Consider the following 18,456-nt stretch of genomic DNA (forward strand, 5'->3'; position numbering starts at 1 on the left):
ATAGTGTGTCTGTGTGTGCGTGTGTGTGACCACAGTATAAATAACCGTGCTCTCTCTGCGGTGTCAACTCAGGCAAGGCCGTGTGTTTATTTATAAAGCGTCCCATACGTATCACATATGTGCACGTTGACACCTTGCACTGGTGTGACCCATAATATGACCTCTCAGAACATTGAATAGTACAAGTAAGGCATGTGGTTGAATTTTCAAACATCTAGGCAAGGTAAATATGAATTTTTAATACCTAAAGTTCCACAATCTGTGTCTTTTTTGACCCATCCAGCATGCGGTACATGTTGAAATTGGACTCAGATTAGTGCTGGTTTACATAACAGATGATAACGTGCAGTGAAGTGCTTAGGGTGTTAAAGTACAGCAGAGTTGCGAGGCTCAGGTCACTGATTCTGTCCTATCAGAGCGGTGATAGCCGGGAGAACGAGGCGGGGCTAGCGTGTACGAGCCTAATTGCACTTTCACCTCATGAGTCGTGACACACTAAACCAACATCTGATTTGGGTGTCCTGCTCTACTTTTTTTCTTGGTCCGTGATGAAAGAAACCAGAGAGGAAGGGGTCCACCCGGTGCGTACATCCAGGTTGAGATACGTCGCTGTTGCTGGCTGATGAAATCCACTTGCAACACCGTCTCTCACGACCCTCCCTTTTTTTTTTTTTCCCCTCCCCTGCTTGTCAATCCAATTTCACTCCACCAATCACCACTGCTGGAGCTTGCACAGCTACATCCAATTAGAAGTGATTGTCAAAACCTTCTCAGCCAATCAGAGAGTTCTCGAGAAGCATTCATTATGATACATTTACTACTGCTATCCAGCAGGGTAGGAGCTGATGTAATCCCTTCACAGAAACATGTTCAACACTCTCCACATGCTTGACAAACGCATCGTGATTTCCCACCTACGCATCTTCAAAAAAAAAAAAAAAAGACAAAGTGAAGGGAATTTTGCGTGAGCCCTGACAGTGATGAATTGTTCCCACATGTTGCTGATGGACAAAAAGGCCTCTGTTTCTCAGCTTTTGATTGTGCAGTTGCCATGCGCACACACTCTTAAAGACAAAGACAGGCATATATTTTGTATTTTTTTTTTAATCACTTGTGTTTTTTTGCTCCATGAACAGATTTTTTGTTAAAACAATTTTTTTTTACCCAAAAAATGCAACTTTTCAATGTGAGCAAAAGCAAAGCATCCGGGAAGAGATGTACATGCGCAAAAGCAGGACCTCACACAAACGTCCACGTGTTCACGGAAGTAAAGATTGCTGCAGTGTGTGCTCTCCTCAACGTGTTAACACGGTAATTTCAAGGATTTTCTGCGCCATTTTCTTAACCAAATGATTCCGTGTAGGAGAACTAAGAACAAAGAGGGCGTGAACTTGCTGCGACGTCTGTTCCGAGGAGCGTGCGGGTGCCAGGGGTGGTGTGACATTGCCGTGAGCAACTTTTGCCTACACCGGTGAATACCTTTTATGCAAGTCCCACACGGTAAACCACGCCTTTCGATGACGTATATGTCAGATATGTACAACCTGACCAGTCGGACTGCAGTACATCGGATACATATCGTTTTTATATCTATATACGGTCTGAGTCGCATTTGAAAACATCTGATTTGTTCTATTCACACTTCTGTTCACGCTATTGTTGCTTGAACTGTAAAAGTCTTCACACGATATGTTGCTTATTATAGCTAGATAGCTACTGTCCCAATTATTAAACTTCTCAAAACAATTTTGTTCCTAGAAGCAAGTTATAAGACATAAGACAATAGGTTTGTCTTATATTTGGGATCTAGTCTAGGGATTTATGCAAACGAACAGGCATCGCCAACGATAATGGCGAGCAATGAAGCAGAGTCATCGAACAGCGTTTTCGACAAGCTAAAAAAATATCTCTGCAACTTACTACTGGTTGTTATTTCACTGATATTGACATTTTTTTCCAAAAAGGGGTCCTCTCATAGTCAGGTCATCATGTCGATTGACTGATATCGTGCATCTGCCATGCAGTTGTAGCAGTGCGCAATAAAGGCACATCATGTATATACAGTAATACAGTCGTTCCTCGCTGCATCGCAGCTCGAACATCACACCCTCACAACTGTTTTTAAAAAATGTATTCATTTATGATAGCTGTTTCGTGTCTAGTGGGCTCTACTAATAACGCTAAAAGCATTAGTAAACAGGTCTTCTATGCCCTAACTACAAAAATATTCAATTTATTAATATTGAACCTACTTAGCGGAAATTCAAATTATCGTGGTCGGGTCTGGAACCGATTAACCAAAGTCAAATAATAAAAATATATAATAAATAATATTATACAGTGGGCAAACATGTAGAAATACTGTATTTTTGTAGCTTTAATCTCATTTTCTATACAGTATAGGCCACTGCGGTATGTAAATAAAAAATGCAGACACACAATGTATGCACTGTGTGCTATTTTCATAAAGCAGGTTCCGCTACATGAGTACATGTCTGACAAATTGCCGCACTGGTGAACCTGACTGACCGGCCTCAGGAATGACATAACTGACCAACAGGTGTGTCTGAAACAATGTAGCTCAGATACCGCACCAGTCACAGGGGAAAAAAACACTCTGAGACAAATGACTTCATTTGCAAAGCGCTACAAATGAACTCAATGACGCAGCTGGAAAAAGAAAAAGCTAAATTGTGTCGCAGGAATGAAATGCATTACTCGGCAGCAGTGTCAGTAGGCCATGGAAGTTGCTGCTGAAATCGGCGAGCACATTTGTGTGTGTAGGTGTGTTATTTAGCTCTCGTGGTTGCGTAGTCATGAATCAGAGCTGCTGTCTCACTGAGCTCTTTTTATTAATGCGCTTTGAGAAATAGCCCAGAGGAGCACTACAGTTACACACACACACACACACAAATGTACACAGTGTGTACATACTCATGTATACTCCATCACAGTTGCAACCGTGAACTCCAATGTTAGCTTACATCTATACCATACACCATACACTTAACATTTTCTCACATTTCTCTCTTGTTTAAACGCTCTCCAAAAAGTTCCAAGCGTTATTTGAATTTTAATGATCAACTACGAGGTAGGACAGAAGAAATGATGAAGTAACTCACACGTATTTCATTCTTCTGCCTCTTTGTCCTGGCGTGGTTCCACTGTACTGTAGCATTTTTGTATCCTTGTATTGCTGCATCCGTCCTATTTTCCTCGTCGTCGTCGTGCTCCTCCTCCTCCTCGAACCGAAGATTCATTTATTCCGTAATGGCCCCCTACGGCCACGTAACTTCCTTCGGCATGTCCAGAAGTCCAACTTTTTGTGCGATGGTTGGCCTTTCTCTGTCTTTTGGGTGCAGAACGTTTCGTCGACATTGTGGGTTTAGTCGGGTAGAAAACGTGCAAACATGCAGCATTCGGAGTCTCTGCAAGCTGTTTGCTAGCGATCACATGACACGAAACAGACAGTGCGGCATGAAGGAGATTGGCTGTAGACCATTGTCACCCAATCAGGAGGCAGAAGGCGGGTTCTCCCATAGCCCATAGTAAAAAAAAACACACAAAAAAACCACTAAAATTGCACTTTTAAGAAACACACGAAACATCAAGGCTGCGAAAGGTGAACCGCGATGGAGCGAGGGATCACTGTATTAATATACAGTATTTCCATGTGCACACGTGTGTTTCCCTCGTCTCTCTCCTCCAAACAGGCAGGAAGAATGTTCACTCTGTGCATTGGCACGTTTGTTCCATAGAACAACAGCATGAACGGAGTGAGCCCTTTTGTCAGTCATACAGTCTCTTTGTCTCAGTGGGTGGAGGCGGAGCCGGTAGCATACACACGAAGAGTGCAGAAGAGTGTAACGGTAGAAATTAAATTAGTAGATTGCAATAAATGTTCATATATTTTTTATATGTTTTCCTTGTACTTTTCGTAAAAGTAAAGTTAAAATCTTGCCTAGTTTTGTTCTCGTAGACCCAGTCCCACGTATCGTCTCGTCTCATGAACCGAGTGTCTTGTGACACACCTAGGAAAAATGGATTTGGTTAGAGTCTGACCTTCTGGGACAAATTAATGAGACTAACTAAGGTTCCACTGTACATTGAAAAAGCATCTTTGGTAGAAGGGAGTGTATATTGTATTCTAGAAGTGTGTGTGTGTGTGTGTGTGTGTGCACTCTTGTCTTTCATCATAAAAGCAAGGGCAAAAAGCTAGTATGAGCTCCTTTCACCCTACTGGGCTGCGTGTGCGTGTGTGTGTGTGTGTGTGTGTGTGTGTGTGTGTGTGTGTGTGTGCGGGGTAATACGGCAACATTATGTCATGCCACAAGAGATACTGCCAGAAGATAAACACTAGTCTCCCTGGTATCTCATCTTACCTCATTGCACAGGGTACACACACACACACACGCACACACACACACACACACACGAGACATACTTTAACGTTTTCCATATATCACCAAATGCAATTCGTTTATGGATTTGCATCAGACAGCATTCTAGGAAAAAAAACTTCACAAAACACTGTGTACAATAGTTTCCACTTGACCGCGTGAAACACAAATATGTGTACGCACACAATGTTCAAACACACAAAGCCACAGAGGGTAAAAAAAAAAAAAAAAAAAGTTCAGACTTCGCCCACACCCTGCATTCATAGAAAGGTAATTTAAACCCGCTCTTGTTCCGTCAAGTAAGTGTACTGCCAATCCAAACCAAACCCCAGGAAATACGGGAAAGCTTTGTGGAAAACAATGTTGTGATTCCCGCAAAATGATTTTTGGCTTTTGCCTATTTGAATGAACCCTGTGAATGCGGTGGCGTTAAAATATGCATACATCGGAGGAAAACACACAGAGGAAGAAAAAGAAACGGTGTCCGTGTTTTGAAAAGCTGCAGGGTCAATTTAAAATGGGTGGAATTAGCATGGCCTCACAATCCCTCAGGTCCTGTAAGAGTTATGTGTTTGTGGAGGAAAGGAGGGGGGAGGATGGAGAGAGGCGGCCGAGGCAAAAAATAATGAATTTCACAACGACCTTCAGTAGCTTGTGGCACGAGAAGACAAGAAAGAGAAGCCGTGCAGCACATTCCATAGAGGATAGCTGTCAGGAATGTACTCTTTATACATGCATCACTTTTTCCTCCTTCCTTTTCTACGCACCCGAACAACATTGGCTGACATTGCCTGTCATGCAATAACTTTTTCATTTCTATCCTGTATGTGCTTGTTTGCACAAAACATTGTGTTCCGCAATGTACCTAGAAATCCTTAAAACGCAGACGAATTTCAGCTAAATGCTAAGAAGGGTGGAACCACAGCAGTCTCACTATATGTAGTCAGCCTTCTTGGAAAGGGATTACGCAGTTGATGCTGGTTTTATTTAGAACAAAAAAATGATTGTATAGTTTTACACTACACCGCACTACCTTTTAACGCTGAAGGTATAGACAAAGTGTTTTCATTGGGGAAAAAGGGCCACCCTGAAAAGAAAACGGATAATAAAGCTGCACTCGTTAAGGAAAAAAGTAATGTCACAAAAATATGCGAGTAATTATTGTGAGAAAAGGAGAAAAAAGTTATATTTCAAGAATATAGTCACAATTTTGTGAATTTCAACATTGTGACACACAGAATGCAACAGTTTTTTTCTTTATTTGTGTAACATTACAACTTTATTGTGATATTTCAACTTTTTTGTGGGTAATATTGCAGTTTTATTCTGATTACAACGTTTTTGTGTAACATTATAGCTTTATTCTGGTAACTCTTTTGGTGTAATATTACAACATAAGATACTATTACATCTTAGTTGTATAATATTACAACTTTATTCTGGTAATCTTGTAACTTCTTTTCAGGTAATATTACAGTTTTATTCTGATATTACAGCTTTTTTTGGATAATATTACAACTTTATTCTGATAATATTGCAACTTTTTTTCAGTGTAATATTACAACTTCATTCTGATAATATTACAGCGTTTTTGTATAATATTACGACTTTATTTTGATAATATTGTGTTTTTGGGGGGTAATATTACAGTTTTATTGTGATATTACAACTTTTTTGTATCATATTATATTACAACCTTTTTTGTCTAACATTATAACTTAATTTTGATATTACAACTTTTTTTGCATAATACAACTTTCGTCTGATATTCCAACCTCATATACAACCTGTAATATTCCAACTTTATTCTCATAACTTCGCAACTTTTTCTTTGCATACGTTTGTGTTGTCACGGCAGCAGACGTTTGTGTGAAGAAGAAGTGTAGCACAAATTCTAGCACTTATCTTTTCATACAACTTCCAACTAAATTTCCCTCTCAACACGTGAGATGACATTTGAAGTAAACAACATGTGATGAGAAAGTTAGTAGTAGTGTGCTTCTATCCACCATGTGCTCTTGTGCAGTCTTAAAAAGAACAACTCATGCTCAGTAACATGGGCGGTCATGTGCGCTCAATTCCCTCAATAAGCCGCTGGGGTTTCCACAAGGAGGAGTTTAGAGTTTATCAATACGCATGAGCACAGGTTCTCCCAAGCACACATGATCTGTCACTGAATCCGGCCCTTACGCAACAAAGGGGCCCTTTGTACGTGTCATTCATAATTCAGCAGAAGCTTGATTATAGATCAGTCTTTTCTACTCTGTGCAAACAATGCAAGCATCAGCTCAAACTGCTGCACATTGTCTGTCTACAATTTGAGCACACAATGGATTTATTGCTTTGTTTTGGTGTCAAATCCGCAAGAACAACTGCTTACATCAGGGGGTTTAGTCTTCTTTTTTGTTGGACTTAATGGCAGTGATTCAATGAACAAATTGAATGACGCACACACAAATCAATATTAGTGGCAGTCATTCACCAGTTGTTGTTCTTTTGTGTTGCAGAACTCCATCCGGCACAACCTTTCCCTCCACAGCCGATTCATTCGTGTCCAGAATGAGGGGACTGGCAAGAGTTCCTGGTGGATGATAAACCCCGACGGAGGAAAAGGCGGAAAAGCTCCTCGCCGCCGTGCCGTCTCCATGGACAACAGCAACAAGTACACCAAGTCGGCACGTGGTCGTGCCGCCAAAAAGAAGGCTGCGCTGCAAGCCGCGGCGGCAGCGGCCGGCGAAGGCACCGGCGACAGTCCCTCTGGTCTGTCCAAGTGGCCGGGGAGCCCGACGTCGCGCAGCAGTGAAGAGCTGGACGCCTGGACAGACTTCCGCTCCCGCACCAATTCCAACGCCAGCACTCTGAGCGGCCGCCTTTCCCCCATCCTGGCCAACCCGGAGTTAGACGAGGTTCCCGATGATGAGCCGCCCCTGTCGCCTATGCTCTATGCCAGTCCTGGGAGAGCTTTGTCTCCAGGGAACGCAGCGAACGCGCCTAACGGGAAGGCCGTGCCCACAGAGTTACCCCGTCTGGCAGACCTGGCTGGTACCATGAACCTGAATGACGGAATCACAGATGACATGATGGACGAACTGCTGGACAACATCAACTTGGTGCCAACCACTCCGGGACAAGTCCCTTCAAACGGGTCCTCAGGGTTCGGTTTTGTCCCCAAAACCAACGGGCTGGTCTCCCCATCCTCCACTTCTTCCCCCACCTCCAACTCTTCATCCAACAGCGGAGGCAACTACAGCAACTCCATCTTCGGCCCCCACACGTCGGGCTCTTCCCTGCGTCCGTCCCCCATGCAAACCATCCAGGAGAACAAGCAGACGTCCTTCTCCAGCATCGGCACTTCTCGCTTCGGTAGCGTGACGTTACAAGACCTGCTCAACTCTGACAGCCACAGCCACAGCGACGTCATGATGACCCAGTCGGACCCGCTGATGTCACAAGCCAGCGCCGCCGCCGTTGTTTCTCAGAACTCACGCCGCGGCCTCATGCTTCGAAGCGATCCCATCATGACGTTCGGAAGCACTGGAGGACTGCAAGGCAGCCAGGGGGAGATGCACCAAAGCAACAATCACAACCAGAGCTCCATAAGGTCCATGAACAGAGGCCTGAATTTAACCAATGAAGTCAACGCTCTGGCTAACGCCAAGCAGCAGCTCCTTCTTTCACCCTTGGGAGGAAATGGCTCTTCCTCAATGCAGATTGACACCTCCATCTTCTTGAACGGAGCAGTGAGCAGCAACGGGGGAGTCTGCCAGGATCGCTTCCCCACAGATCTGGACCTGGACATGTTTAACGGCAGCCTGGACTGTGACATGGACTCCATCATCAGGAGTGAGCTGATGGACGCCGACGGCCTGGACTTTAACTTTGACTCTCTGGCTAACATGAACGGAGTTGGCAGCTTCACAAGCACCAAGCAGGCTTCTCAGAGCTGGGTACCCGGTTGAGCGGCGTCACCGTGGAGCAGGTATGTAGCACGTACTCTTCCAGAAGTACTTTCCCTCTGAAATACACATCAAAAGCTGTAAAAATGTTGATTCTTGATCCTCTATAACCCCTATAATATGCCTCTCACGCATTTTAAATTCAGTTTTACACATTCGGAAACAATTACAGGCATACAGCACACAGTATTGTACTTACAAAAACGTGCAGTTGCACATCACGTCTTGTTAAAGTGTTCCCTCATTTATCGCTGGGGATAGGTTCCCAAAATAGCCCGCAATAAGTGGAATCCACAAAGTAGCCAACTTAATTTTTTTGTTCACTCTCACAAGACTTCACTCCTTCGACCGTGTCTTTTCGTCCTGGCGTTTCTCTGTCTTTGTTAAAACATATTGCTGCAGACAAACCGAAGATTCATTTACAAGCTAGCAAGCTAGCTAGCGATGACACACGAGAGACATGACAGGACGGCACAAAGGGGATTGATTGACAATGGTCTACAGCCAGTCAGGACGCTGAAAACAGTGGCCCGATATTATCGGACATCCCTAATATACATATGCAAAATTATATATACAGCACATATATATAAATAATTGTTTTCTTTTTCATTTTAGCCTGGGTAAACCTGCCTTTGCTGTTAAGAGATGGTTGTGTGCCTGTCAGAATGTTTTGAACTCCTGTTTCAGGCAGAACAATGATGTCAGCGGAGGTCTGCATGGACACACTGTAGCGCAACCCCGCATAGCAAACGTCGTGTTGTGCTTCTTTACCTGTAGACAGCAAACTAATACAATCAACAGTGCCTCTGCTGGTTGCAGCTGAGTACTGCACTCATTTTTGTCTCAGTTGCCTCAAGACGCGATTAAATCAACAATCGATTCCACAAGATAACGCCAAAGAAAAGTGCTCCAAAAGAGAGAAATCTTTTTTTTGTTATTTAAATCATGTAAAATCTGCACTACAAATACACCATCGTAATCATCAAATCTTTTTCCCCCCCCCCCCCCCCCCCACCCCGCAGGTCTGAACTGTGTTACAAGAGAGAGAACAACTCAGACACGCACCCTTTTATTTGCCAAAACCAGCCATCAGCACATCAAATACCAACCTTGTGTTTACAGAGGAAGACTTCTCGAGAGCTTTAACGCTTGCTCCCACGCCTCCTCCCCCCCGCCAATGAAGCGGGAAAGATCCGACGAGACTTCTCGGAAAAGCCTCCTGTGAAACAACAATAACAAAAAAGTGGTGGAATTATGCAAGCGTCCTCTGTGGCGATGAAAAAGACATCAGATGAGACTACAAAGACTGATAATAACAAATGGCTGCACGGTGTTGCTTGGCTAGGACTGGTGTAAATCTCATCCGGGGGGGGGGTTGTGGTGTATTTACCTCTGTGATTTTAAATGTTCAGTGTTTTTGGTTTTCCTGGTCTGCAATTGCTTCTAAATGGAAATCAATTAGAGATGAAACGTCATGCACTTCAACTTGGCTTGAATTTAAAAGACCGAGCGTTTGATTACAGAAAAAACAATGAATTTGTGGGTGTTTGTACAGGATAAGAAGGATTTTCAATTTGGCAAGTTCAGGGGGGCGGGAGGGGGCGTTCATCACAGCATACAATGTAGCGAAAAGGGGGCGCGAACATTTCCGCAGCATTACAGGTGCTATGTAAACAGTGTTGAATTTGTCGTTGCGCGCACCACCCGCCTGCAGAAGCCTACACCTGCAGCCACTCGGAGCAGGGCGAGGCCGACCACGTGCACAGTGGGGGGGTGCGGGGGCGGGGGTGTCATTCCTCCAGAAGCCATTTTATTTCTCCAGAAAAACAATAAGCTGTTCTCTTCTTCTGTATGTTGCCAAATGACTTGAATCAAGCAGTAGGATATGCTGGCAGCCAAAATCGCAACACTCATATGCACATAACATCTAATCACACACACGCAGAGTCAGATATACAGTACATAGAAATACCAGGGATCTGTGTTGTTGTCATCAGCTTATGGGGCTTTTTATGCGTAACATAGAAACACTCAGGGGGAGGGAGGGAAGGTGGGCGACGTATTCTAATGGTATTTTCATCCAAGTAAACATTTCCTTGATTAAATGTAACCGTGATGCTTTGTGAACTTGTAACCTGTGAACTTCTTTGACCGTCAAGATGAAAAGGAAGGAAGGTAGGATTCAGTTTTTACTTCCCTCCCTGCCTCCTCCCTCCCTTTTTTTTACTTTTGTTTTTAATTAAAAACATTTGGGGGGATATGAAGGAGTATTAAAGCCACACTGAAAAGAATAAATACATAACGGCACGAACTGGAAGAGAATCAAGTTCACGTAGTTTGGATGAAACAAGGAAAAAATGGTAAGATTACCAGCATGAACGTGTTTTTAACAAATATTTATTGATGGTCTCTGATTTGTTTCTTTGTATGTTTGTGTCGCTATTTTGACATTCACTTGTCACACTTCAGACTTTATTCTTCTTTCTTCCAAGTCTTTTTTTTTTTTTTTTTGGAAAAATATTTTTTCCCCCCGTCCTCCTTACTATGTAGTACTTTTTTTTTTTTTAATTGAAAAAAAACATACGCCTTGTAAGATTACCACTTTTTTGTTCCTCCAAAAATACAATTTTATACATGGAAAATTACTACAATTTCCCAAAGTTCATTTTATTCTTTGAAATTAATTTTATTATTTGAAGTCTACAGTTTTTTCCAAAAAAAAAATAAAAACTACAATTCAAGTAGATTTGAAGTAATTGTCAGAATTCTGCCAAAAAAATTTATTACGATTTAAGATTTTTATGTTATCTTGTTAATTATTTTTTATCCACAAAATGTTAGAAAAAAAAATTTCTTTTAATAATAATCTTGAAAGAGGATGTCTTTCTCGAAAAAATATTTTCTCATCAGTTTACATGCCCCCCCCCCCAATAAAAAAAACAATCGACTTTATTCTCATGATAGTACGACTTCTTTCTCGTAAGATCACAACTTTCTCTCTTGACAAAATCTCGTAAAGTTACAGCATTTTTCTAAAAAAAAAACCCAAAAGTTTTCTCGTAGGATTACTTTTTTATACGTTTTTGTACAATTACTACAAAAATACATCTTTATTTCTAAAATTCCAACTTTTTCAAAAATTACAAAATGCATAAAATTGCAAAATTACATTTTCTCAAACAAATTTCTCAAACTTTTTCCATTCTTATTTTATTCATGCACGTTTACCACTTTTTCCTAAAAAAAAAAAAAAAAAAAATTGCCTATTATTGCTGACTTTTTTTCCCCCCAAGACACGACTATTCATGCAAGATTAGGACTTTCTTAAAAAAAAAAAAAAAGAAAAGTTACATTATACTTGCAAGATTACGACTTTTTCCCAAAAAAGTGACTTTATTCTTGCAAGATGTGACTTTTTTCTAAAAAAAAAAAAACAAATTCACATTCTTGAAAGATTTGAAAGAAACTTTCTGAAAAAATGATGAATATTGCAGGTTTACAACTCTTTAAAAAAACAAAACATACTATTCTTGCAACCTCTATTCTTACTTTTTTGACAAAAAATACTTGCAAGATTACGACATCTAAAAAAAAACAAAAAACGAGACTTTATTTGACTACAAGATGAGGACTTTTCTCCAAAAACTTGACTATTCTTGCAAGATTTCAACGTTTCACCCCAAAAAATATGACTTTGTTCTTGCAAGATTGCAAGCTTTTCTTTAAAAAACTTTTTATTCTCAACAAAAAAAAAAATCAAACTTTATTCTCACGAGAGCTTTGTTGTCATTTTTTTTTTTAAATAAATATGTGGCCCTACTACTCCTTCCTATTCATCCATCCATTTTTTTTTTTTGGGGGGGGGGGACTCTTTTGACATCCTAGCACACAGTGACACACCACCTGGTGCTCGTGCAGGCTACTTCCTGTGTGCGTGCGTTTATTTGCGTAATCCCGCCCTTCTCCTCAGCTGTGCTCATGTACCTGTATGTATTTATGCATTATGACTTGTGTGAAATGCATTTACTCACTGTATGTGGTCATTATATGCCCTTGTAGTACTTGATCCTTGATACCTCGCAAAGTTGAAGAAAGGTTATGTGTTGCAGGTAGAAGGGAACACTGTTGCCAGCAAATGTATCCTTGAAGCAGATTGTGTAACCATTGTTGTAGCATCTGGAGGCCCGGGGGGTAGCGACATGAAGGGTTTGCCTCCGCTGGTGTATAATAGTGTACAGATGTGTGTGTATATACATTTAAATCTATATCACTGAGGCCAAGGCAGAAGAGTGCAAGTGCACGGTTTTGTTTTGTTTTTTTAAAGCTTTAGTGCACGACCAAGCTGGAACCACTCAAATCTTCCGTTGGTGCCGTCCCTTGACAGGAATTGTAACACAAAGAGGACACCTGTTAGCACTCACACACGATGTTTATATTTGCTGAATCAGGGCTTGACAAAGCAGCACTTGAACCATCCTCCCACTTTTTCATGACTATTAAATGTGTCTCTGTTGTGGAGGAAAAACTGGTTCAGTGTCACTTTTGCCTTTTTTTTTCTTTTTTTTTTTTTTTAAACAAGCTAAACTGCTAAGCATTTGAATTGAACTACACTGACTGTACAAAATGTACACAAGGCAAATTTCATTGTGTTTTACACTTTGTCGTCACAACCACTCATACTACACACACCTAAAGCTGAAGAGACAAACCACTAAACATCGTCATCACCTCATTTCTTCCTATTCCTGTCTCATGAGCTACTCTTGTAAAACAAACAAAAAAAACCTCTGACCTTTGAACTTTGTCCTGTATTAATAATCTTTTCCAGTTGATGTTAGTGGGTATTCCTCCTGTGTTGTCATTTTTTGAACTGTAATCTAGTTTGTATAAGAAATGGTGCGCATGTAAATAAAGCTTGGTCAGGCTCCGCGTCCGCCTTCGTATGTTTTTGTCGTCATCCGACACCACCATTGTTTGCAAATGGAAAACTGTCAGCTGGAATTACAGACATTATATGATGAATGTACCAATTTTCTCAAATATTTGGATGGAGCGGCACAATTGCAAATATTACCAATTTATAGGACTATTTGTCTCGTCATTGTACAACTTTAAAATATCACTTTGTTGTCGTAAAACTATGTCACTGAACAAACACTGAACGCACTATTTGTCCTCATAAGTACGACAGAGTATTCGGGCCACACTGACAAAAAAAATTCTGAGATTTTAAGAATTTAAAGTCGTAAATTTAACTTTATTCTCGAGATCTCCGATTTTTTTTTTTACGATGTGGCCCAAAATATATCACTTCTTTAAAAAAAAAATCCTCCTTTATTGTCATAAAATTTAAACTTTTCATGATTGTGATCCCTACCCCCAAAATACTACTTAATCTACTTTATTCTTGTAAAAAAAAAAAAAAAATACCCTTTTCATTAAGACAAATACTAGTTTATGACCTTTTTCATAAAAACAAAAAATTTTCTCATAAGATTGCGACTTTTTCCAATAAATTAAAAATAGTTAACTCTCTATAATTACGACTTTTCTAAAAAAAAAATACTACTTTATTCTCGAAAGATGTTCTCATATGATTAGGACTATTTTCTAAAACAAAAAACAAAAAAACTTTTTAATAAAAGAAAAAAAGACCTCTCTCATAAAATGACCTTTTTTCCATACAACTTTTTTCTTGTAAAATTACACCAGCTTCTCAAAAATAACTTTATCCTCATTACCTTTCTGAAAAAACTTTTTTTCCTCATTTGATTACTTTTTTTTATAAAAAACACAAAAAGGTTCATTACTTCTTTTTTTTTTTAAATACTATTTTATTTTTCATAAAAAACAAAAAAGGTCCTCATAAGATTGTGACTTTTTCTCAAGAAAATTCCAATAAATTAAAAATACTTAACTCTTTAAAATTACGACTTTTCTCAAAAAATACTACTTTATTCTCAAAAGATGACAGCTTGTTCTCATATGATTGCAACTTTTCTACAAAAAAAGTATTTTTTAAAAGAATTTTCCAACTTTTTAATTAAAAAAAAATACTTTTGTCTCATAAAATTACCTTTTTTCCATACAACTTTTTTCTTGTAAAATTACACAGCTTCTCAAAAATAACTTTATCCTTTTAATACTATTTATTTTTCATAAAAAAACAAAAAATGTTCTCATAAGATTGCAACTTTTTCTCAAGAAAATTCCAATAAATTTAAAATACTTAACTCTCTAAAATTATTACTTTTCAAAAAAAAAATACTACTTTATTTTTATTTTATTTTTAAGTTATTTTTGCAAATCTGGTGTAATTTTATCAGAAGAAAGTTGTATGAAAAAAGTTATTTTTATCAGAGAAAAGTCTTTATCTTTTATTAAAAAGCTGGAAAATTCTTTTAAAAATACTTTTTTTTTTAGAAAATAGTTCTAATCATATGAGAACAAGCCGTAATCTTTTGTGAATAAAGTAGTATTTTTTCAGAAAAGTCATAATTTTAGAGAGTTAAGTATTTTTAATTTATTGAAATTTTCTTGAAAAAAAGTAATAATCTTATGAGGAAGAAAAGTTTTTTCAGGAAAAGTCATAATTATGCAACAATGTGCCTTTTTTGAAAGAAAAAAGTTGTTATGAGGACAAAGTTATTTTTGAGAAGCTGTGTAATTTTACAAAAAAAATTGTATAGAAAAAAATAATTTTATGAGAGAAAAGTATTTTTTATCTTTTATTAAAAAGCTGGAAAATTATTTTAAAAAGACTTTGTTTTTAGAAAATAGTCCTAACCATATGAGAACAAGCTGTAATCTTTTCAGAATAAAGTAGTAGTTTTTTTTTTTTAGAAAAGTCGTAATTTTAGAGAATTAAGTATTTAATTTATTGGAATTTTCTTCATAAAAAGTTGCGATCTTATGAGAACATTTTTTGTTTTTTATGAAAAATAAAATAGTATTCTTTAAAAAAAAAAAAAGTAGTAATCTTATGAGAAAAAAAGTTTTCAGGAAAAGTCATAATTACGCAAGAAAAAAGTAACTTTTTTAAAGAAAAAAGTTATTTTTGAGAAGCTGTGTAATTTTACAAGAAAAACGTATGGAAAAATGGTAATTTTTTCAGAGAAAAGTTATTTTTTTCTTTTATTAAAAAGTTGGAAAGTATTACGTTTTAAGTATTTTTTTAAAGAATTTTCCAACTTTTTTCTAAAAAAAGTATTTTTTTAAGAATTTTCCAACTTCTTAATAAAAGAAAAAAAATACTTTTCTCTCATTTTTTCCATACAACTTTTTTCTTGTAAAATTACACAGCTTCTCAAAAATAACTTTATCCTCATAACCACTTTTTTCTTTTAAAAAAAAAGCTAAAATTATTCTTATTATGTTATTACATTACATTACAATATATTATATTATATTTAATAATATTATATTATATTATATTATTATACTATTTTATTCTTATAAAATTCTGACTTCTTCCATCCACCTACCTTCTATGCCGCCTGCTGGAGCCTATCCCAGCTGAGGTCGGGTGAGAGGCAGGGTAGGGTACAACCTTGGATTTCTGACTTTTTCTCAAAACAAAATGTTTGTGGGTCTTGCTGCTGTCATTAAGTAACAATAAGTAACTTTGTTTTTATTCTATTGTCCTGTATTGTTTCAAATGGGCCGTGAGCCTGGATATCTTACCTCCAGTGTGTTGCATCTCATAAGATTGTGCAGGCGCACCGAAAGATGAAACTGTTGCACAAATAAGAGAACAGCACTGAAGGGTAGAAAAAACATGCTTGCTGTTTGCTGTTGATTCCCAAGTTGCCACACAGCGAACCGTTGTTGTGAGTCACAGTTCTTCAATGCAAGAACGAACGTACCTCCTGCTCACCCTGGAAGGCGGATGACTTTCTAGGGTCAGTTCGGTGGGAAGGAGGGGGCGTGGGGGTCTTGGCACTGCCCTACAGAGCAACTCCATGTTCCTCTCAAATTCCTGGAAAGCCTATTGCACAATGTTTGTTTGTGGAACAGTGCATATGCAGAAACGCTGCCTTTATGCAGTAAACGTAACGCACACTCAGGAGGGATCCATGGAAGAGGATCTATCAGTATCAGTCTCTCTACAAGCACACACGTTGGCGTGCATGCGTGTGTCTTTGTGTCAAGAGTGACGTGCACGCGCACTGTGAGTGCTGCAGTGGGATGATGTCATCTGTGTAATAACACCCTGCCACAGACTGTTGGTGGATCTTTCAGCTCGCAGTGGAAGGTGGTGCTGATTTGAGGCTTAACGCTTGTGCCGACACGTTCCAATTTGCTGCAATCATGTGATGAAGACACTGTTTGGTTTCATTACCGGGCCTTTTAGTCCCTTGCCGTCGTTCTGTCTCAGCAGCCATGGCAAGCAACGTGCGAGGATGTGATGCACGGTGTTCGTGTGAAGAGAAGCAGAGGTGAGATGAGGAATAAAAGCGCGCGCACAGGGAGTGAGCAAGCGGCACGTCAGGTGCGCCATGCAGTGCAGAAAGTGGCGTGTTTGAAAATGAACTTAAGATAGCCGCGTTTGGGGCGAGAACACGTGACTCTCGGCTTGTGTCCCTAAATAACTTTTATTTCTGATCCCATTTCTGTCTTTAACATTACTAAGGTTTGGGTTTATAAGTTACAAATCAAACTGAACCCTCCAAGGCTCCAAATGTCGTAAAGTTATCGAAAATATAAACAGTGTGCAGCGCTAGTCACTTGGTCAGACCTTTTTTTTGATCATATGGCCCCCCCTCGTGGTTGTGTCCCGAAACAGCAGCATGGAGTGTTCCTGCCAGGAGCCCGCCCTGCTCCGGGGGTGACATTTATTTTACTTTCATGACCCAAAAATGTCTTAAAAATGTAAACACTCAGGAGGGTCGAATTTTGTATGTTTTCTTAGGTCCTGACAAGTTGCAAAAACATGTTTGTTGTTTTTTTTCATTCCCCAGCCAGGAAGTCATCCACACCAACGTGCCGTGGCCGAACTGAAAAATGTTTAAATGCGACACTTTTTCCAACAGAGGTCGAATTTTTCTTCATTTGGTCAAGAAATGTTATTTTCCTTTATTTGGGGCAGGATGGCCAATGCCAATTTTCCAGCCAGGAATCTCCCACTTCCGCACCAGGGGCTCTGGTTGGACCCAAAAATGTCTAAAAAGGCCACTCTTCCCAACAAGGGTTTATTTTTGTTCATTTTGTCAAGTCTGTGCAAGTCACAAAAACGTTTTTTGGCCAGAAAACCTCCCACACCCTCAATGTGCCTTGACTGGAACAAAATATTTTTTAATGGGCCACTTTTTCCAACAAACATGGATTTTTATTCATTTTGCCCAGAAAAACTTGTATTTTTTTAGAGCATGGCCAAGTCCAATTTTCTGTCCAGAACACTCGTCGAGAACACCTCCCACACCGGAAGCTCTGGTTGGACCCAAAAATGTCCCAAAAAGGCCACTTTTTTTTCTAAAGAGGTCAATTTTGGTCTCTTTTGGCTATCACAAATGCTTTTTTCTGCTGTGACTCTGTTCAGGCGAGACAACTTGACGCAAAAATGTCTAAAATACCACTTTTCCAAAAGGGGTTTTCAATCTTAATGCATTTTGTCAAAGGTCAAAGGACCAAATCACAAAAAATAGTTTTTCATTTTGGGGCCAGGTAAGCTTCCACACCCACATGGCCAAACCCCCCCAAAAAATTCCAAAATGTGACTCAAATTTGTTACTAAGAGGACGTTGTCAAAATTGGCCCCAACTGTCCCAGTGGACAGTTAGACCAACAACCACCAATACAGTCAATACAGTATGTCCCTAAACATGCACCACCTAGTGGACACAAAAGGTACAGCTCATAAAAAACTTGGCCAGTCAAATTTTATTAATAATTTAAAAAATGTCAAAATGCATAATACAGTGCTCCCTCGTTTATCGCAGGGAATAGGTCCCAAAATACCCTGCAATAAGTGAAATCCACGAAGTAGCCAACTTCATTTTTTGACAATGATTATGTATGTAAAACCCTCACCGTACACTTTATACGCTTTTCTCAGACAGGCAATAACATTTTATCACATTTTTCTCTTGTTTGAAAAG

General features: G+C 39.3%; 1 protein-coding gene across 2 annotated transcripts in view; it reads left to right on the forward strand.

Annotated features, from left to right (window-relative positions):
• foxo3b (forkhead box O3b) overlaps positions 1-13,292 on the forward strand; it is a 58,112-nt gene extending 44,820 nt beyond the window's left edge. For both annotated transcript variants that reach the window (XM_054762091.1, XM_054762090.1), the window contains 2 exons: positions 6,908-8,379; positions 9,382-13,292. In XM_054762091.1, the coding sequence (XP_054618066.1) occupies positions 6,908-8,359 (1,452 nt within the window). In that variant the 3' untranslated portion in view covers positions 8,360-8,379; positions 9,382-13,292. The remainder of the gene's footprint in view (positions 1-6,907; positions 8,380-9,381) is intronic.
• Positions 13,293-18,456: the final 5,164 nt, after the last annotated feature.

The sequence above is a fragment of the Dunckerocampus dactyliophorus genome, chromosome 19, assembly GCF_027744805.1.
Source record: "Dunckerocampus dactyliophorus isolate RoL2022-P2 chromosome 19, RoL_Ddac_1.1, whole genome shotgun sequence".
Lineage (NCBI taxonomy): Eukaryota > Metazoa > Chordata > Actinopteri > Syngnathiformes > Syngnathidae > Dunckerocampus > Dunckerocampus dactyliophorus.